At 40.8% G+C, this 23705-nt stretch overlaps 1 protein-coding gene across 1 annotated transcript in view; it reads left to right on the top strand.

The window, feature by feature from the left end:
- The window catches only part of ZNF407 (zinc finger protein 407), a 711460-nt gene that overhangs the window by 473614 nt on the left and 214141 nt on the right, over window positions 1-23705 (top strand). The window contains exon 7 of the mRNA XM_069730962.1: window positions 16586-16706. Within this exon, the coding sequence (XP_069587063.1) occupies window positions 16586-16706 (121 nt within the window). The remainder of the gene's footprint in view (window positions 1-16585; window positions 16707-23705) is intronic.

The following is a 23705-nucleotide window of genomic DNA, read 5'->3' as shown; positions in this document are numbered from 1 at the left end:
GGCTCTTGCAAAACTCGCCACAAGTGCAAAACTCACCTCATGGAAAACTCGCCACACGCAAAACTTGCACACGCGGAAAAATTGCCACATGCACAAAAGTTGCAACACATGCAAAATTTGCCTCACACAAAACTTGCACATACTCAAAAGGCACCACACAAAACTTGCCACGCGCAAAACTCGCCATGCGCAAAACTTGCTGCACACAAGTTGCTACACTAACCTGTCACATGCAACTCGACACACAAAAAGTTGCTACACGCATGTTGCCACACAAAACTCATCTCACAAAAGTCGCTACATGCATGTCGCCACACGCAACTCAACACACACAACTTGACAAACGAAACTCGCCCTAAAACACACACAAGTCTGGTCTTATCCTTCAAAAATAAAAATCTGATTAATAAGCAGACAAACTACAACAAATGTACCATATAGGAAATACGGCAGCTGTCAGTCACATGACCTGTCTATTATGTGTATGTGTGACCTAATATATACTACCAGGGGGAGGGCTTCCTGTTGGCTGGGGATTTATCAGGCTGCCAATTTTGCTTACAAATACTGAGGTAAAAATACTGAGCAAATAACGTGTGAACGAGGTCTAATACAGGAGGAGATGACACACAGGTATATACTATATACAGGGGAGATGACACATAGATATATACTATATACAGGAGAGATGACACACAGGTATATACTATATAGAGGAGGAGATGACATACAGGTACATATATATACAGGAGGAGATGACATACAGGTATATACTATATACAGGAGGAGATGACACACAGTATATACTATATACAGGAGCAGATGACCTACAGGTATATACTATATACAGGAGGAGATGACATACAGGTATATGCTATATATAGAAGATGACATGCAGGTATATACTATATACAGGAGGAGATGACACACAGATATATACTATATACAGGGGAGATGACACACAGGTATATACAGGAGGAGATGACATACAGGTATATACTATATATATAGAAGGAGATGACATTCAGGTATATACTATATATAGGGGAGATGACACACAGCAGGTATATAATATATACAGGGGAGATGACATACAGGTATATACTATATCAGGAGGAGATGACACACAGGTATATACTATATACAGGAGCAGATGACCTACAGGTATATACTATATACAGGAGGAGATGACATACAAGTATATGCTATATATAGAAGATGACATGCAGGTATATACTATATACAGGAGGAGATGACACACAGATATATACTATATACAGGGGAGATGACACACAGGTATATACTATATACAGGAGGAGATGACATACAGGTATATACTATATATAGAAGGAGATGACATTCAGGTATATACTATATATAGGGGAGATGACACACAGCAGGTATATAATATATACAGGGGAGATGACATACAGGTATATACTATATACAGGAGATGACATACAGATGTATACTATATATAAGGGAGATGACAAACATGTATATACTGAGGTGATGAGGTGAAAATGAGAGGTGTGAGGTGAAAATGAAAAGGTGTGAGTGCAAAATGAGAGGAGTGAGGAAAAATAGTGGAGTGATCAGAAAATGACAGATGTGAGGTTGAAATGACAAGTGTTAGGGGGGAATGAGAGGAGTGAGGGAGAAAATGAGAGATGTGAGGGGGGAAAATGAAAGATGTGATTGGGAAAATGAGAGGCGTGATGGGAAAATAAGAGAAGTGACGTGCTATAACTAACCACAGATATTTACTATGCCCAGGCAACGCCGGGCTCTTCAGCTAGTATGAAATAAAATTTATTTGTTTTTGTTCATTCACCCATGTGGATCCTTCTCTCCTTTTTTTGATGCAGTGTACCATAAGTTGTTTTTTTTGGCCATTTCAACAATTTCCTGTAACATCAAATAGGGAAGTAAGGCTTTTAAATGTAATGGTGGTTGTTTGGGAGTCATGGAGTACTGACAGTTCTATTTAAAGGGGTTGACCAGGTTTGGCACAAGTGTCTGCAGTCACTCTATGTGACTGCAGACCTGTGAATCTTTACAGTGTGCGTTGTCATTATTCTCTGGCACCGGAAGCGGGCAGTCATGTGACCGTAGATTTGACCTATGTACGACTATAAGCATCCTATGTACTCTCATTGTACTGTTATATGATATTAGGCAATAGCTCTATTGCAAGCTAGCATGCATTTTGTTTTGTATCAATAGCCTTTTTTGGCTTTTTAATTAATAATCATTTATTTTTGGTGATCACTTTGTATGGACATAACTGTTTTTTCTCCTCTAGTTGCACTCTTTTTTTGCTATGTCATAGGCAGATCGCATAAATTGGATGTTTCCTTTACATAAGGAGAATCCTAGCAGCACACTACATTCTCGCTGTGAGGATTCACAAGTCTGCAGTCATATAGCGTGAATACAGATATTTGTGCCAACCTGGACAACCCTTTGTAACACCTACTGAAATCTGCCATGCATGTACAGCACAAGTCAGTAGCAGGTGGATGAAGCGGGCTCACGTTGTGACACAGCCCGGATGTGCCCCCACAGCTGTGGGTGGAGTTAAGTTCTACCTGCGACTTATCTTATTAAATGCCGCTGTCAAACTTAACTGCATTAACAGCATCTCAGCATGGGGGCATGTCATTCTATGCACCAATCAGTGTTCCCATCATGTGATCTGACCCAACGGGTTGCTATGACAGCTGGGGTCTGTTGAGGACTTCCATTCCTATCAACATGGAGTTGTCTTCATACCCACCCTGCAGCTGGGCTTCAAAGGGAGCCATGATTTTTGCTATGCACTGTGTTATTGCTCCATATAATAAAAGTGATCAGACGATCATAGGTTCAAGTCCTCCAAGGGGACTAACAAAGTTTAAAGTGAATACGATTTATTTTTATAAATATGAAAAAGAAAACAAAACAACATAAGTTCAAATCACTCTTCCTTCCCCCTATTAATAGTAAAGATAATAAAAAATGTGAAAAATTCACACGTGGTATCGCCATGCCCAGAAAAGTCTGCTCTATCAAAATTTAAAAATAACCCGGTAAAAATCGTAAGCAGAAATAATTTCAAATTGACAAAATTGTGGTTGCTGCAATAAAGCAAAATATGCCACAAGAAGTGATAGAAATGTCATATCTATCCCAAAACAGTATCAATAAAACTGCCATCTTGCCCCGTAAAAGATAAATCCTAACAGCTCCATAGACCAAAAAATGAAAATGTGACAGGTCTTGGAAAATGATACAAAGTGTTTTTTTTTTCACCACTAAGAAAAATAATTAAAAAGCTGGACAAGTGTGGTATCACCGTAATTGTCCTGTTGAGGAGCATCATATTGCCAGGTCATTTGTAGCAAACAATGTGCACCGTAAAACAATTCTCAATGTCACAATTATGCTTTCTTTTTGCAATTTCACCGCACTTGGAATTCTTTTCCTTTTTTGTAGTACACTATGTGGTAAAATGAATGGTGTGCTTCAGAAGTACAACTGGTCCTTGCAAAAATCAAGTCCTCATATGTCTATGTCATCAGAAAAATAAAAAGTTATGCCTCTTGGAAGTAGGGAAGGATACAACGAAAACAAAATTGGTCATCTCAGGAAGGGGTTAAGGATAAGCCATCACTTATTGAAAACCCCTTCAAACTTTAGGTTCACATTATCCAGTCACTTAAATTTGGGAAGAAACAATAAAATGTTCTAAATGTTGTAAAATAAGCAAAGATGAGTTTACCAATCCCGGCCTCTCATGTTCTGATGCTAACGAGGTCACTGACCAGTCTCTGCACTCAGAATGGTGCAGAATAATGGAAGCAAATCTACTGTCAATCCTTCTTTGCCATGTGCTGGGTCCAACATCTGTCTCTGTACTCTCTTTACTATCTGTACAGACGTGTGACTGCCACAGCGGTGACCATCACATCACCACTACAGCCAGGTGATTGGCCACAGCAATCACCTGTCTGCTCAGGCAGTGTATGAAGTATTGAGACTGACGGGGGACCCAGGAACCATCAGAATAGGAGTAGCAAGAAATCCATAAAGTGAGCATTATTACTTTTATGATTTACGCATTTGTTTTTTTTAAATATTTTTTTAAACTTTTTATTGATTTATTTATTTTAATTTAATTGGCTGGACTATTCTTTTGGACCCCACTTTTTGTCAGAGTGACCACAACTGATTTCTAGTAAATTCTGTTAACAACTAGAACTCCTATTGGAGTAAGCGATTTTCATGGTCCTTTAAATATGGCCTTCTCAATTGATGGAAGCAAAATCCCCACATTTCAGCCAAGCACATTTTTTGTTAACTTGAAAATGTTTTTAATATATTCTGATTTACTTAAGTGATAGATGGTTAGTTGCTAGATTTTAAATCAAGGATGGAAAATGTACTAGATGATTATTGTCGTGACAGTCAGAATGTGTGCTGCTACTGGAGCTGAGAATAGGAATATTAAAACGATCAGCTACAGATGAGAGATTTTCTAGCTTTATTTCAATAATGTTCCCTATTAATACTAATTACACACTGCCCATTTAAAGTCCGCGAGTAAGCTCAGAGGCGGAGAAAGAGGAGAGGAAATGATCACAAATCTGTGAAGCCATCAATGAGTAAGTGCTTGAGTTAATATACTGAAATAAAATAGCTGCTTGAAGTTTTAGTCAATTATCATTTTCATTTTTTGGTAGGGAACTGCTTCCTGCATTCCATGCCAGTAAAAAATAGTATACCAGCTATAAGAAAATGAAAATGTAAATGTTAGAAATTTACAATAGTTAGTAAATTATATAATACAATTATTTGTAATAAGGTGCGAGATATTACAGCATCCTTTAACTTCTCAAAAACATGGTCATCAAAAAAAAAAGAAAAAATATCTTTAATATTGAAATAAATGCTTTTTATCTAAATTTTTTCCAGGACCTACAGTGGATCTAAAAAGGTAGCGCTACTTCAAAGATTGCCAATTCTAGATGTGCTGTTGGACTCCTACCCACAAAGACTAATACCCCAAACTAAAAACCAGACCCATACTCAGAATTGCTTCAATCAATGAATCTTCGTTTTGGGTATCAAAAAGTCATTTCATTAAACCTATAATTACCTCCCACCAAAAATACAATTAATTGCCCCCCAAAATCCCAAAATATATCCAAATTGTATTAATTCACAATTAAAGACTCAAACACTAATGAGAAAAATAATTAAAACACCCCATAAAACCCAAATAGAAGATCAGGCAGTGTGATCATTTGTAAAAAAAAAAAAAAAAAAACATTAAGGCAAGTGAAAATCAATCAATGCATCAAAATAGTGGAGGTACAAAAAAATGATTTAAATCACAGAGACCTAGGAATTATAATAACACTCCATTGTGATGATGGTCTCAGGACAGCACAAAGAGTCATTCCCATGACATGCTGAATATAGATCACACTGCCTAGCACCTCGATGCGCGTTTCGCATGCAGCTTTGTCAGGTCCTCTTGCACTTGTGCTCTTTCCTGAAAGCGCTATTGCAGGATTTTTTTACCTCTTATTTGAGGGCTGTATACCGTCATTTATTATGGTTGGTTATTTATTGCTTTAGGACTGTCTGTGTTGTCTAGGGATTGTCTTTAAAATTGAGAATTTTTATAACTCCCAGGTCTCTCAAGTTATGTGATTTTTTTTTTTTTGTACCCCTATTATTTTGATGTACTGACTGATTTTCATTTGCCTTAAAACTATTTATAATTAACCACACTGCCTACTATTTTTATTTGGGTTTTATGGGGTGTTTTTAGTTATTTTTCTCTTCAGTGTGTATTTAATTGTCAATTAATAACAGATGGATATATTTTTGGATGTTTTTTGTATTTAATTGTATTTTTTTGGGTGAGGTATTTGTATTTTTAATCCTATCCAAAAAGAATGACCTGAATTCAAAAGGCACTTCAGTAAAGAATTATTATATGGGTGTGCATACCTTATTTAACCATATTCTTTTATTTTTCCCCTCACAATGACATCAGTTTGTTTCTCAGTGGATTTGCACCGAGTATGGGTGGTTTAAAAAGATAAAGTTCTGAAATGAAATTTTTTTGTACATGACAAAAACATGTCATTTTAATGGGTGTGTAGACTTTTTTTTTTATCAAGTGTAAATATTTATAAACTTGTCCTTATCATAGGCCAGGCATTTTTTTATCAAACGTGGTCCAAGCTCTCTTAATAATCAACTGTAAACAATGAGCGCAGCTCTGTAGTGAGCTCTACATCCCTTCACTTAGTTCATAATCAAAATGGTTTGTCCATATGTGCAACTATGTCTCATCCGATTATTTTGTCTGTGCTGCAGTGCAACCGTTTGAAGGAAAAACCATAACCTCAAGTGTAGAGGGTGTGGTAAAGACTCCACAGCAAAACATGATAGAGCAAGAGATCAACACTCCACAGTTGTTATAGGAGGAAGTCTATACTTCATGTCAATCTACTGCCATAGGGCGAGGTCCAGACTCTACATTCAGATTGCAGTTATAAGGGGTTTTATAGACTCTAATCAAAGTGACCTCTACCTCTGTTCTTACCAAATATTGCCCAGTAGCCAAACAAAGGAACATAAAGTAACATACCCTATAACTATAAAATCCAAAATTCTGCAAGACTGAGTGAAATAAGATGGGCATATAGTATTGCAAGTTGCCCCACGTGAACTGACCTTTTGGTTTGAGACCAGGGTCGGACTGGCCCACCGGAGAACCTATTGGCCCAGGCACTGACACCTTCTGGCATTCAGGGCCGGCAGCTGCCTAGGGCCCTCGCTGCCCAAAGGGCCCCTAGCCAGTGGTGTGTCACTAATATCGGCACACTACACAGCTGCTATGGGGCCCATGAGTCAGGGGGAACCGCCCGGCGCCAGTGGAGTAGCAGCTGCATTATACCCTATTAGGTGGCTGCATTATACCTTATGAGGGTGCTACATTATATTATATGGTGGGGGCTGCATTATACCCTATGAGGGGGCTGCATTGTATACAATGGGGAGCTGCATTATACCCTATGAGGGGGCTAAATTATATTCTGTGGGGGGGCTGCATTATACTATATGAGGGGGCTGCATGATACTATATGAGGGGGGCTACATTATATTCTATGAGGGAGGCTACCCCAACCCTTGCTATATCATTAAGATGTGTACTACCTTAAATTATACCCTGATATTAGCGTGTTTTGCTGCACAATTGGTGGTATTGTATTTTTTTTTCTATGTAGCTACAGAGTGGGCCCCAAGAATTATTTTCTCTTGTGGGCCCAAGGTGCTGCAGTCCGACGCTTTTTGAGATCAATGCTCAATGTGTCTGTTGAGATGTCTTTGTATCTTTCTATAGGTGATACATTCTGAGCGCTGTACTTCCACACTGAGAGCTCAAGTTTAGTAGCGTCTCAAAAGTTAGCAATGTAGCACCATTACAATGATGTCACTCGTGGTATGTTAATATGTTGGGACCAAAAATGGTATCTTACACATTTTGGAAAGAGGTGTTTATCATAAAGAAGGAACTACTATACATAAGCACATTATAACAGTTAAAATAGTGCCATTAGCACTTGTCCGTTAGCAGCATAGGCCTGCAGCTGTTGTAAACTCCAGCACAGACAACACACTAAGGTTCCAACTCAAAATTTGCAGGATTTTTATAGTCTTGTTTTTGGAGTCATTTCCTCATTGTCGCCTTGGTTGGTTTTGCACCATATTCAACAAAATGGCAGCATATGTTTTGACACAGAATAATATAGAGTTATGGTCAAAAGTGTTTGCTCCCTTGAAATTGTTCCAGAAAGTTACTGCAGTTACATATGTTTTGCTATACAAATGTTTATTTTCTTTGTGTGTATTGGAACAACACAAAAAAGTAGATGAAAAAAAAGGCAAATTCACATCAACCCCAAAATTGTTGGCACCTTCCAAAATTGTTGGTAAACAACTTTGTTTCAAGCACGTGATGCTCGCTCAAGCTCACCTGTGGCAATTAACAGGTGTAGGCAATATGAATATCACACATGAAACCAGATAAAAAGTTGACTTAATCTTTGCATTGTGTGTCTGTGTGTGCCACACTAAGCATGGAAAGCAGAAGGGGAGAAGTGTCTGAGGATTTGAGAATCAACATTTTTGAAAAATATCAACAATCTCAATATTTCCATCAACAGAGATCTTGATGTTCCTTTGTCCACGGTGCGCAACACAATCAAGAATTTGAGACACCATGGCACTGTAGCTAATCTCCCTGGATGTTTTGGGGTTGTTTTGCTGCCTCTGGCACTGGGCGCCTTGACTGTGTGCAAAGCATCATAATAATAATAATAATCTTTATTTACATAGCGCCAACATATTCCGCAGCGCTTTACAGTTTAACAGTTTCAAACACAAAAGTCATAAGTAACAACGTTAGCAATACAATAATTAAAGCAAAATAAGACGACCCTGCTCGTGAGAGCTTACAATCTACAATGAGGTGGGGGAGATACAAAGTACAGGTGTGTATTTACAATGATGTATTTACAATCATGGTCCAGCCATCTTCAGGGGTTGGGGAATAGATGGGGATAGTGAATGGGCTACACACAAACATAACATAACTTTGATTAGTGAACGTGATAGGCCGCTCTGAACAAATGTGTTTTGAGCGAGCGCCTAAAACTATGCAAATTATGGATGGTCCTAATATCTTGGGGTAGAGCATTCCAGAGGATTGGCGCAGCACGGGAGAAGTCTTGGAGTCGGGAGTGGGAGGTACGGCTTAGTGCAGAGGTTAGCCGAAAGTCATTTGCAGAGCGCAGTGGTCTGTTAGGCCGATACACAGAAATGAGGGAGGAGATGTAAGGGGGTGCCGCACTGTGGAGAGCTTTGTGGGTGAGAACAAGTACTTTGAATTGTATCCTGTAATGAATGGGCAGCCAGTGTAACGACTGGCGAAGAGCGGACGCGTCCGAGTAACGATTAGCCAGATGGACGACCCTGGCTGCTGCATTAAGGATGGACTGGAGAGGGGAAAGTCGAGTGAGGGGGAGGCCAATTAATAGAGCGTTACAGTAGTCCAGGCGGGAGTGGATCAGGGCGACCGTGAGGGTTTTAGCTGTCTCCATGGTGAGAAAAGGGCGGATTCTAGAGATGTTCTTTAGGTGTAAGCGGCACGAGCGGGCAAGAGATTGTATATGGGAGGTGAAGGAGAGATCGGAGTCAAACATAACACCCAGACAGCGCGCCTGCTGCCGGGGTGTTATTATGGTGCCACCCACGGAGAGGGAAATGTCAGATTTAGGGAGGTTAGTAGATGGTGGGAGCAGAAGAAGTTCAGTTTTGGAGAGGTTGAGTTTCAGATAGAGAGCGGACATGATGTTGGAGACTGCGGACAGACAGTCAGTGGCATTCTGTAGTACAGCGGGGGTAAGGTCAGGGGATGACCTATATAGTTGTGTGTCGTCGGCATAAAGATGGTACTGAAAGCCAAATCTGCTGATGGTCTGTCCAATTGGGGCCGTGTAGAGAGAGAACAGAAGGGGGCCAAGGACTGAGCCCTGAGGTACCCCAACAGTGAGAGGAAGAGGAGATGAAGTGGAGCCAGAGAACAGAACACTGAAGGAGCGGTCGGAAAGATAGGAGGAGAACCAGGAGAGAGCAGTGTCCTTAATGCCTAGTGACTGGAGCCTAGAGAGCAGGAGAGGGTGGTCAACAGTGTCAAAAGCTGCAGAATGGTCATGAAGAATGAGCAGAGAGTGGTCACCATTACGTTTTGCTGTCAGAAGGTCATTGGTCACTTTGATGAGTGCAGTTTCTGTCGAATGTAGGGGGCGGAAACCGGACTGTGAAGGGTCTAGGAGGGAGTGAGTGGAGAGGTAACGGGTAAGGCGGGAGTATATCAGGCGCTCCAAGAGTTTAGAGATGAAGGGGAGATTGGAGACCGGTCTGTAGTTGTTTGTGCAGGATGGGTCGAGGGTGGGTTTCTTTAGTAATGGAGTAATGATAGAGTGTTTGAAGGAGGAGGGGAAAATGCCAGAGGAGAGGGAGAGATTAAAGATTGTAGTTAGGTGACTTGTGACAACTGGAGAGAGAGACTGGAGGAGATGTGAGGGAATGGGGTCGGTAGTGCATGTAGTCGGATGAGAAGAGGAGAGGAGCTTGGAGACTTCTTCTTCTGTGATGGGATCGAATGTGGAGAGTGAGCCAGGGGCAATGAGGGGAGGGATGGGAGTCACTGAACTTAGTTGTTGGGAGCGGATTTCCTGACGGATATTGTCTATTTTCTCTATAAAGTGGGAGGCCAGGTCACCAGCACAAATATCTGTGATAGGGGCTTGTGCTTTTGGCCTGAGGAGGGAGTGAAAGGTGTCAAAAAGTTTCTTGGGGTTGTTGGATAGTGAGGAGATCAGAGTGGTAAAGTAGGTCTGTTTAGCGAAGTGAAGGGCAAAGTTATAGGTCCTTAACATAAATTTGAAATGTATGAAGTCTTCTGGTGTGCGTGTTTTCCTCCATAAGCGTTCAGCACACCTAGAGGATCGCTGGAGAAATCGGGTTTGCGATGTGAGCCAGGGCTGTTTTATTCTGTGTTTGGAGGTCCTGAGGGTGAGGGGAGCTACTTGGTCAAGGGTGCTTCTAAGAGTGTCATTGAAGTGATGTACCGCCAGATCAGGACAGGAAAAGGAAGAGATTGGGGACAATGATAAGCGTAGGGAGTCTGAAAGTGTAAGAGGGTTAATGGCTTGTAGATTTCTGACTGAATGGTGTGTAGGAGGGTGCTGGGGTGAGCGAGGATATGTGAGTGTGAAGGAGAGAATGTTGTGGTCAGAGAGGGGAAGCGGTGAGTTATCTATGTAGGAGATTGAGCAGAGCCGGGCAAAAACCAGGTCCAGGGTGTTACCGTCCTTGTGTGTCTCAGAGGTTGAGAGCTGTGAGAGGCCGAGAGAAGTGGTTAGTGACAGAAGCTGGGATGCAGATGTGGAAGTGGGGCTGTTAATGGGAATGTTGAAGTCTCCCAGGATAAGGGTTGGTAGTTCTGAGGACATGAAGTGCGGCAGCCAGGCAGAGAAATGGTCCAGGAAGCGGGTGGGTGAGCCTGGGGGCCGGTATATGACCGCTACTCTGAGGGAGAGGGGGCGAAAGAGCCTGATGGTGTGGACCTCAAAAGTAGGGAATGAGAGTGATGGAACTGAGGGGATGACCTGGAAAGTGCATTGTGGGGACAGGAGTATGCCAACTCCACCACCAGGTCTGTTTGTTGGTCTCGGGGAATGGGAGAATTGTAAGCCACCATGGGTAATGGCAGCAGGAGAGACAGTGTCAGAATCCTGAATCCAGGTTTCCGTGAGGGCCAGCAGATTCAGAGAGTTTTTCAGAAAGTAATTGTGTAGGAAAGGAAGCTTGTTACATACAGACCGTGGATTCCAAAGGGCACAATTAAAAGAAGGAGGGGATGAAGGAGTGCAATTAATATTAGTAAGATTAGTAAGGTTTCGATGTGAGGTAGGGTAGGGGTTGAGGTTGGTGGACCGGGGTTTGGGGAGATGTCTCCTGATATCAGCAGGAGTAGGAAGATAAAAAGCATGAAATCTGATTTCATGAAATCTTCATGAAATCTGAAGATTACCAAAGGATTTTGGGTCACAATGTAGTGCCCAGTGCCAGAACACTGATTTGTGTCATGGGTCTTTCTGCAAAACAATGACCCCAAACATACTTCAAGAACCACCAAGAAATGGATGGAAACAAAGTGATGGAGAGTTCTGAATGGGTCCAGATCTAAATCCCATGGAATATCTGTAGAGAGATCTTAAAATTGCTGTTGGGAGAAGTCACTCGTCAGATATGAGAGACCTGGAGCAGTTTGCAGAAGAATAGTGTTCCAAAAATTCCAGTTGAGAGACCTAAGAAGCTTGTTGGTAATAGGAAGTGATTTATTGCAATTTTAATTCCAGAGGGAGTGCAACCAAATATTAGGTTGAGGTGCAAACAATTTTGTTAAGCCCGTTTTAGGGGTTTTGTGTGACTTTTACGGAAAAAAATAATAATAAAAGAAATGTGTAAAATTAATGATGAATCGACAGTTAGGACTTTTGTTCTATGGTAACATGAAACCAGAACACATGAGCTGCGCGCACAGTGAACAAGCCCATAGAGACATGTTCACACCACCAAGAGACTTGAAAACACAAAAAAGCACAGTAAAACCAAAAACACACTGTTGCAAAAAAATCACAGTGGACAGCAAGTGCTAGTAAAAAGATGGAAAAAACAGGAAAATTTGGTTGATACGTTTTTTGCAAAACATTTATATTAAGCCGCTCTACCAAACATCAAGGTATACCCATATCAGAGCAGTCCTAACTAATGTATGTAATCCCTATCTGATGTATTTAAAACCTGGTCATATGTACAATACCTGTATGAGCAGGATTCAGAAAAGGAATGTCCATGTGGACATGCTGGACAGAACGGCTCCTGTGCGCACAGCTCAAAAAAAGAGGGGTGGAGGCCTCTCCAGTCTTGTGGACACAAGAAAACAATTATATGAAACCAGAACACATGAGCTGCGCGCACAGTGAACAGGCCCATAGAGACATGTTCACACCACCAAGAGACTTGAAAACACAAAAAAGCACAGTAAAACCAAAAACACACTGTTGCAAAAAAATAACAGTAGACAGCAAGTGCTAGTAAAAAGATGGAAAAAACAGGGTATTTGGTTGATACATCACCCCTCTTTTTTTTGAGCTGTGCGCACAGGAGCCGTTCTGTCCAGCATGTCCACATGGACATTCCTTTTCTGAATCCTGCTCATACAGATATTGTACATATGACCAGGTTTTAAATACCTTGACGTTTGGTAGAGCGGCTTAATATACATTTTTTGCAAAAAACGTATCAACCAAATACCCTGTTTTTTCCATCTTTTTACTAGCACTTGCTGTCCACTGTGATTTTTTTTGCAACAGTGTGTTTTTGGTTTTACTGTGCTTTTTTGTGTTTTCAAGTCTCTTGGTGGTGTGAACATGTCTCTATGGGCTTGTTCACTGTGCGCGCAGCTCATGTGTTCTGGTTTCATATAATTGTTTTCTTGTGTCCACAAGACTGGAGAGGCCTCCACCCCTCTTTTTTTGAGCTGTGCGCACAGGAGCCGTTCTGTCCAGCATGTCCACATGGACATTCCTTTTCTGAATCCTGCTCATACAGGTATTGTACATATGACCAGGTTTTAAATACATCAGATAGGGATTACATACATTAGTTAGGACTGCTCTGATATGGGTATACCTTGACGTTTGGTAGAGCGGCTTAATATACATTTTTTGCAAAAAACGTATCAACCAAATACCCTGTTTTTTCCATCTTTTTACTAGCACTTGCTGTCCGCTGTGATTTTTTGCAACAGTGTGTTTTTGGTTTTACTGTGCTTTTTTTTGTGTTTTCTATGGTAACATACATTACTCCGCAGCCAGACTGAAATTGTACGGGGAGGTCGAGATTCTGTTGATGTACTGCAGTTTTACGGGAAAATCCAAACTCTGCAGTCAAACTGGTGTTCTAGAAGAGGATGTTTAAACTCTAAAACTAGACTGCAGCTGTAGGTGGAGGTCCAGACAATAAAACCAGACAATGGTAGCAGGAAACTCCTAAACCAAAATTGCCCTCTCGGCCAGCAGAGGGCATACCTCTAAGCCTAAATATATAAACCTATAAGAAAAACGCCAGGTGGTGGTTTGGGGTATGAAGTAAAAGAGTATACCAAGTCCGACAAGGACTATAAATATAACCCAAAATCCACAACCAAGCAATAGAGGTATGAACAGCAATTTATTAAAGCAAAAAATACACACAAAGTATGCAATAAATATACATGGACAACAGATGCTTGGGAAGAACAGAACAAACTACATCAGCATAATAGATGTAAACTGCTGAAAAGGAAACACAAAAAATCCAGGCATCCTAGCTATACCACCACACCGGGATATGCTCATGAATAGAGTGAGCATCCAAAGTGGATCATACATAAATCGCTCCACATAAGGGCATAACAGTATCAAATACTAAGTAGCAGGCCCAGAGCGATAGCCCAAATAGGTGATGAAAAATCCCCAAAGTAATATATATATCTGTGAAGCTCAAAGAGTATACAGAGCATAAAGATGTACTCAACATCAGCAAGCCCAAGTCCTAGGAAAAATGTACGCATGCTGCCAAGAATGTCAAAATGTTACCTTGAGACATGCTGGTGTCCGGGCGCCGGTGTGGTGGAAGCAGGAAGGAGCCTCGACGCGCGTTTCGCCATCGCGGGCTTCGTCAGGAGGCGTGGCTTAACATTAAAAAGGCAGGGGTATAAGTAGGGCCTGGGAGGGACTCGAAGGCCAATCGGCGCGCTCCCATCATGATGTGAGTGCTTCCGGCCGTCGGACGCGTCCGCGCACCACAGAGTATGGGCGGGAGGACAGAACGTCATCTCCGCCCATCTCCACGGCAACGCGGCACGCACCCAAACCGGCCGAGAACACCACAGCGCATGCGTAGTGCGCGCACAGGCCGAAGTAGAAGAAAGAAAGGGGATGAATGGTAGCAGGAAGTCCGAAGTACTTAGTTTGACTATTGTTATAGGTGGTGAACTATGCTATACAACCAGACTACTTCTTTATCATATAGACCATACTACCCAGCAAGGCAGCGTCTTGTAGTCTGAGGTCCAGCTTCCACAGCCAAACTGCAGATGTGTGGGGGGGGGGAAGGTTTAGATTCCAAAATTGGCCTGTTATTATGTGAAATGGACCAATAAAGCCAGACTATAGGAGTAGAGGCAGTCCATACTACAAAGCCAAAAACTATTGTAACAGGTGGAACTCTAGACTACGCAACCAGACTACAGTTATAAGAAAGATATACAAAGTTTTTAGCCATTTTGACAGTTACTCTAAACTTTGAAGTAATGCAACATCTAATCTGTGCTACATACAATACTTTAAAATTAACATATATATAAGTAACATATCTTAAAGGGTTTGTCCACTACTGGGACAACTTCTTCTCAATTCTTATGCTTTTCCTGCCCGTAAAATAATAACATCTATACTCTCCTCCTTTGCCGGCACTGTTCCAGCATCGTTGTTACACACTCACCATGAGCTCGTGTGACACGATCCCTTTGGCCAATCAGGACTGGTTTCAATCTCCTTTCCTACAAATGTAATTGACATCCGGAGGAAGTGAGAGAGCATCCGCATCTCTGACTTACTCCAGATGTCCTATATGTCCGCTGGAGGGGAGACTGAAGCCAGCCTTTGTTAGCCCAAACTTGTGGTGAGTATAAGTGTTATTTTACTGGAGGGGAACATAGACGTTGTTCGAGTAGTGGACAGCCTGATTAAACATTTTCCTCTTAAAATATAATATATCTGTATACCATACATGAGAACAGTTTTCAATAAATACAGTAGCATTGTGTTCTGTGGAACTTCGCAAACCTTTCCAGACAATAAATGTATACTGTTTGCAAAAATTCATACTTTAAGGAATTGAGCATACTATTCCTGTTGTACAAGATCTAATGTTGCAGCTGAGCTTACCATGCACCAGGAATACAAGGTAGGTGCAAATGTTAAATATAACATAGATATCTGTCCTTATATAATCTACTGTGTTTACTGTAAATTTATTGCCTCAGGGGATTGCAGCTTTAAGGCACCCTTACATTTTTCCCTTACATTTCTAGATTCATGTTGTATTGATATGAATTGTACAATGTAAAAAATGTCTTGCGAGTTCAACATCAATAAAATAGATTTTCATATGGCAGCAACATACATCATAAGTCATTATTAAGTACAATACCTGAGGGTCTATCTAATATACATGCACTACTTACAATGGTTCATTTTTGCTTATCTCTAGCAAATGCATTAAGATTAATGCACAATTTTAAGAGCCATCTGTAAGAGAATAATAAACGTAATATGTAAAAAAGAAAAATAGAATTAATATATTCACCTTACCGGTCATCTGTCCAGCCGCTCCGCTCCTCACCACCATCCATGTCCACCTAGTCCCTGTTTCACCTTCTGATCTCTGCTGCTTGCCCTGAAATCCCCAGGCCTCTCACAGTGAGCTGGAACTTCTGGCTCACACAGTACCATACTTGGCTCATCAGAGCTAGAAGCCTCACCGCAAGAGACTTGGGGATTTCAGTCCTAACGGAAGGGATCAGAAGATGCATCAAGGACTGGTTAGGTAATGGTGAGGAGCAGACGGGTCGGTAAGGCGAGTATAAGGGGTTTTTTTTATATTTTTTAACCTTTTGGTGGACCTTTACTGTCTAGAAAAAAGGCAATGACAGCTATTTTGCTGAATTTGCTCGAAAGCCAATTACAAAAAAAAATCTGTATGTTGGGATTGTAGATGTTTGTTCACATATTTGATATTATTTCTACTCAAATTTTACAGAGCCGTATAATTATTTTCTAGTTACTTTATATTGCTTATATTTTGTTCTTTTATAAATAAAAATATTATGGTCCATGTATTCCAGGCGAGAAACCATTCAAATGTGATGAATGCAATTTTGCTTCCACAACTCAGTCCCATTTAACACGGCACAAACGGGTTCACACAGGGGAGAAGCCATACATGTGTCCATGGTGTGACTACAGGTAATCGTGCTAAATTAAGCAAGGCCTTTTTGTCTATATATGCTGCTGATATTTGGAAGATAGGAATAAATGGCAAATATTTTGGCTCATTTTCCAAGTTTTGATGGCTTTTAAATACGGTAGATTATTACCATTTACTGCTTCCTTATTATGTTCAAGATTAAATGTTTCTTGCAATGCAATGTAGTTTCCATTTCCAATCATATCTATTTGTCTTCTGTATGTACATTTTTTTCTTTGTAAATCATGCAGCGGATCTTGCATACCTAGAATGCAATGGGTGCTGTTAGAAGTCTTGCCTAGGCTTCTCATTTCATCTTCTCTTTGTATTAACCGTATAAACTGGCAACGCTTTAAATCTACGATGTGGGCATATATGTACTCTATTAGTCATGCATTATCTGGCATCCATTTAACTGACGCATCTTAAATAAGTATTGAAAACTCATAATCTATCCATTGCCATAGATTTCCCTTTTCTAAAAAATAGTACGCGTTTAACAAATATGTGTTTGACCGGGCTCAATAGAATCTAAATAACAGTCTACTACACTTTTGTATTCTATTGTTTATGTGGATTATTGATGTACATCGTATTATTAGGGGGTGATATTTATAAAGATAGTATGTTTCTAATATCACTGAGTTTCGTAGAAATTTTGCAAGAGCTTACCTTCAAAATACTTACCGTAGTTTGATTTTATTATGAAATGCTCGTTGGTAAAATAAATTATTTTGGTCAACAATTACATTAAAAGAGTAATTTCAGATTACAAAAAAGTCAACTTTTCAACAAATAAAAGTGCCTCTCTTGTCCCTGGGCTGCCCGTAATTGATATGCTGTCATCCATTGGCAGTATGTTCCATTAAACACTACTAATCTACAATATTCAGTCCCCTTGATATTGAATTGTTCTACATAATGTGAAAGGAAAAAGGCCTTATTTTCATACATGACGCAGGGGCGAATGTTTCCACATGTGGTACATGCAAGGACAGCCAGAGGGCTGCACCACAGTTACGGTAGCATCACTTTATATAATGCAGTCAATAACCTATCCGATAGATGTGGCCCTACACAAAAAATTCTTCTGGTGCTAATACATGTAATCTAAGTGCTTGAGGCTCTTCACACTGCCAAAACTTAGTAGGATCTTAATATTATTATCTATAGTGGTAAATGCATGTAGGAAAAAATGCCTCTGGATTAGAGATGGACGAACCTGAAAAGTAAAGTTTATCAGGTAATGGAAAGGAAAAGAGGGGATGTTAGCTCACCATATGTAGAAGCACCTTGTCTAGCAATGGATCCTTGCACGGAGCCGCCCTTGTCTGGAGCATGGGTCGCAAGTATAAAAAATAAGTTTTCTCCAGTGATGGACTTATGAATAAAACTTAACGTTTATTGTATTGCCATTATAAAAGCAAGAACAGGCATACCACGGATACCCTGGAGGCAAAACCAATTCGTTTCGACAGCTAGGTGTTAGTTATGGTTTTGTGGAATAATAATGTTTGGGTCTGTACCGAACAGCTACTGTTCGGTCACAGACCCCGAACATGGACTTCTCCAGGAAGTCTGTGTTACTGTTCCAGTTAAGCACCCCAAACATTGGGTGTGACATCGCGAGAAGTACCAGCAGCTCTGATCGGTAGTAAGATTATTACGTCTGGTCAGAGCGCCAGCAGCTGTGTCCGGTGGTATAAAGTATATGGTCACAGAGGCGTTGGCTGATGAGAGTACAACTTCCATCAGCCTACTTCTGCTGCCACTAATAACTGCTAGAGAAGGTAGCGTTCATCAGTGTGTGCCAGTGCTATAAATAAATTTAAAAAATGGCAGTGGTTCCCTTCTATTTTTAATGACCAGCATGGCAAAAACTACAGCTGCAAGAATAGAGACATCCTCATGCTGTTTTTTTAAATTATTTAAATAATTTTTAAAAAATGGCGTGGGGTCCCCTCCATTTTTGACAGCCAGTCAAGCTAAAGCAGACAGCTGGGGGCTGGTATTCTCTAGTTAAGGGCCCATGGATATTGCCACCCCAGGCAAAAAGTAGCAGCCCGCAGCTGCCTAAGAAAAGGCACATCTATTAGATGTGCTAATTCTGGCGCTTTGCCCAGCTCTTCCCACTTGCCCTGTAGCGGTGGCAAGTGGGGTTAATATATGTGGGGTTGATGTCACCTTTGTATTGTCAGGTGACATCAAGCCAATGGATGAGTAATGGAGAGGTGTCTATAAAATTAACCTCATAGTCATATTGTAAATAAATTATTTAAAATAAAAGTGCATACCGTTTTGCTTTTATTATTTAAAAAAAAAATTATACTCACCTTTTGCCCTTTCCATTGAAGCCCTTGTCGACTGTACAAAAAAAAATGAAAAGAATAAACAATACTCACCTAAAGCCCATTCCATTCAAGACCTGTCTCCTGTGAAAAAATGAAAATAAAAAACAATCATATCCATCACTTGTCCAACATACTGTCCCTTGCCATATTCTATGTCTACGATAGGTGATTTTAAACCTGAATGGTGCCAAGATGCAAGTGTTCAGGCTGTAATCCATGGAAGAATGAACTGCTGCGAGCGCATCATCAGTGACTAGCGGTGACATCATCGAGGTTACCACAGGTCACTGAGATGGGCTGATGAACCTCAGTGAGATCACCGCTGGCACCATGAGAAAAAGTCTCAAGATCCAGCCCTGAGCTCAGTGAGTTCACCGTGAGAAATTTTTCAATGGATGCTGCAATGAATGTTCGGGCTCTCCATTCATCTGAATCAGGTCTGGGTTCGGGTACTGTTCTTTTCGGGAACCAAACTTTTTTTTTTTTTTAAACTGTTCAGCGAACCCTCCAGACCGGAACATCCAAGGGTTCTCCCATCACTACTCTGGATACTCCAAAACTAATTTTGGTCTGTAGATGACAATGTGTGTGCTTCCTGTAATGCTTTTCTTTATTTGCCAAATTGCTTTGAAAAAAGTAATGTGCAGTGCTTATTGTAGCTTGAAACAGCTGCTTTACTAATCAGTCAGTTTTTTCCCTCTTTCATTTAATCAGATTCGATTTGAATGCCATGAATATATCAGACAATGTGCTGAAAATAGGGAAAAAAAGTCTGTGTGAGATAGTTTAGTTTTTAATGTCGTTCACTGTATGGTAAAAGCTTATTAAAGGGGGTGTTCACTTTCAGGAAAGTGGGCCCCAAACTGTGTGAAGTAAAATAAAAAAATCTTCTGATATGCAGCATTCCTAGCTCCAGTCCTGATTTCTGCTGTTTCTCCTGTCCTGGTGTTATGACTACAACCCTGATGTCATGTCAACAACACACATCATGGCTCTAGCCAGTCACATTCGATGCTGGGCTCCACACATGAGTCGTTGAGCATAGCGATTGGTTAGAGCAGTGATGATCTCTGTTGGCATGACATCACTGTTGTCAAAACACTAAGACCGGAACAGTGGTGGGAAGCTTTGTGTGGAACACCCTCCCTAGGTACCGCACCGTATCCCTGACCCTTTTCCAGTCATAGTGTTTTGACTGCGTTATATCAACAGCCCGCATCATTACTCCGGTCACTATTCTCATCAACTAGTTCTCTGACTTTAGCATTGCACACTATCAACCACCCTACATGGGCACTGAGCTCAGTGACTGGCTGCGACGGAGATTTGCGCTGTTGACATAACCTTACCACTGTAGTTAAGATGCGAGGACTTGAGAAGTGGCATGGACCATTGGAGGCCGAGTACTTGCTGAGTTTGTTTCTTTATGTATTTTACAGTTTGGAGCCCACTTTCCTAAAAGTGGTCAAAGTCAGTAAGGACACACCAAAATATGAGTTGTTTTTTTTTGTTTGTTTGATTTTTTTGCTATATTACTTTTAAAAATTAAAATGCATTCCAAAAAAAAAAAAAAATTGTTTGTGTCTCCATATTATCACCCCAAACTGCTTTCACATAGATTGTACTATGGAAGACCTTTTTTTTTTCCCGGGGTGAACCATAGCATTTATTTATGTAATTTTTTTTATTTCTTTTTGATTCTTTATTATTCCATTTTTTGGGGAGAGATGATTTGACAAAACAGCAGTTCTGGCTTTTTTATTTATCCTATCCTGTCCTACATTCACCATTGACAAAAATGGCAGACATGGGTCCTTTTGTAGGTCCCCAACTTTTTGACAGCCAAATGGCACCTTGAGATTGTGTTACGGTTGGAAATCGATGTGATAAGGCTGGGTTCATACTGCGTTTAAGCAACCCATTCAACGCATGCGTTAAACAGACTGCGTTACCGCAAGTCCCGAAATGCGATCGCGCTACCGCAGATAGAGCTAGCAGATGCTCTATCTGCGCTAATACTGACGGACCCGGAAACGCTGCCTCCGTCCGAGGGTCCGTCACAGAATGACGTCACATCGCTAGCTCACGCCCATTATGGCATGCGTTGGCGATGCACCCGAAATAGGGGTTAATGGCAGCGTTAACGGACTGCGATACACCCCGTTATGTCGCCTTAGATCAATAAGGATTGCAGCATCTAATTTGAAAAAATGATAAGGGTATCAGCCGTCAACAGTAAATCTTGAGCCCCATCCATCACGTGACGCCCAACATGGAACATACTTTTAATTATGAGAAGTGGTTAAAAGGAAGGGAACATGGGGGATTGGGTGATGTCAACATAAATGTGCAATCACCTGAAAAAAAACTGAATTGTAATATTAGATCATAGAATCATAGAATGTTAGAGTTGGAAGGGTCTTCCTTAGTCGTCATGTCCAACCCCCTGCTCAATGCAGGAGGCACTAAACCATTTCAGACAGATGTCTATCCAGCCTGTCATTCATAGATCATTCATAGCAATGTATAAAAGAGGCACTGTATTCTAATATACTATATATTGTTACATCTTGTAGTTTGTATGAGAAGCTGTATTGCAATTCTCCATGTCATTGTAAAGTGTAATCTCACTACGCGGAATGTTCTGCCTGAGATTTCTTCCATTGCTGTGTTATAGAAGGTGAATTACACATTTCTAAAACCAATTTCACATTATGTTTTTAATCGTCTGTCGATTGATTGGAATTTATAATCTGCTGCTATTATTTTATTTTTTTTTTTGTTGCCTGAAAAATCTGTATTTTGTTAACATAGCTTACCGTGTTGGCCTTTTATATCAGCCATGCTGCAGGTTTGTGTGTTCATGTTGGCGTATAAAAAACCTTATTCAATTTGCATATAAATATTTATGACATTTCATCCATTCAGGATATGTATATAAAGTATGTGGGCTTACTTTACAACTGCCTGTAGCCTTTTTCCGTACACTTGACTGCAATCATAAATATCCTACACATTAAAAATCATGATCATCCACCAAATCATTTATTACTGTTCAGAGAAGACCTAAGTGATATGATCACAGGCTGATTGGTTGAATCACAGGCTCTAGAAACGCCGGCCTTTTCAGCACACCAGGCAGATTTTCTAAATGCAGACTATTATGTGTGGCTTATATCACAGATAAATTCATCAGGATTAGTATCCTAAAGAAAAAATAACAATTTCTGGAGAAAAATGACGAAATGGTGTTTTCCATGAACACAGAATTTTACACTATAAAATAAAAGGGTGAGTTAAAAATTATCTGCAATATGACTGTAAAATTTTATTTTAATCAATTTTCAGAAATAGACAAAATATCATTTTTCAACATATTCCCTTTGATTTTAAATACACTTTGTCCATCTCTCAACTAGCTTTTGTAATAATTGTAAAGTGCTGCGGAATAAATTGGCACTTTACAAATTAGATGATTATTAATTACCAGATGGTGGCTCGATTATAACGCATCGGGCATTCTAGAATATGTATTTATGTATGTATATAGCAGCCACATAGTATATAGCACAGGCCCCATAGTATATATGAGCCATGTAGTATATAGCAGACAAATACTGCGTGGCCTGTGCTATATACTATGTGGCTGCTATATACATACATATTGTAGAATACCCGATGCGTTAGTGCAGGCCACGCAATATATAACAGTGGCCACGCAGTATATAACACAGCCACGTACTATATAACACAGCCCACGCAGTATATAGCAGCCACGCAGTATATAACACAGGCGATGTAGTATATAACACAGGCCATGTAGTACATAACACAGCCACATAATATATAGCACAGCCCACGCAGTATTTAGCAGCCACATAGTATATAACACTGACCACGCAGTATATAGCAGCCACGTAGTATATAGCACTGCCCACGCAGTATATAACAGTGGCCATGTAATATATAGCACAGCCCACGCAGTATATAGCACAGCCCACGGAGTATATCACACAGCCCACATAGTATATAACACTGCCTATGTAGTATATAGCAGCCACACGGTATCCAACACAGCCCACGTTGTAAACAGCAGTGTGGGCACCATATCCCTGTTAAAAAAAATAATTAAAATAAAAAATAGTTATATACTCACCCCTGGGATCCAGCGGGTAGCTCCAGCGATATGCGCGCGGCTGCCACCATCTTCCGTTCCCAGGGTGCATTGCAAAATTACCCAGATGACTTAGCGGTCTTGCGAGACCGCTAAAGCCCCCGTCACACAAAGCGAGATCACTAGCGAGATCGCTGCTGAGTCACAAGTTTTGTGACGCAACAGCGACCTCAGTAGCGATCTCGCTATGTTTGACACGTAGCAGCGACCAGGCCCCTGCTGTGAGATCGCTGGTCGTGTCGGAATGGCCTGGACCTTTTTTTGATCGTTGAGGTCCCGCTGGGTAGCACACATCACTGTGTTTGACACCTTACCAACGACCTCGTTGACAGGACGTCCCTCATTGAGGTCTGAATCGTCATGAAATAGCTGCCATGTGACATCGTTGTACAGGTCGCTGCAGGTCGCCGCATCGCTGCTGCGTCGTTGGGGAGATCTCACTGTTTGACATCTAACCAGCGACCACATAGCGT

Source organism: Ranitomeya imitator, chromosome 6 (genome assembly GCF_032444005.1).
Source record: "Ranitomeya imitator isolate aRanImi1 chromosome 6, aRanImi1.pri, whole genome shotgun sequence".
NCBI classification, from domain to species: domain Eukaryota; kingdom Metazoa; phylum Chordata; class Amphibia; order Anura; family Dendrobatidae; genus Ranitomeya; species Ranitomeya imitator.
This window is presented reverse-complemented; position numbering and strand designations above follow the sequence as displayed.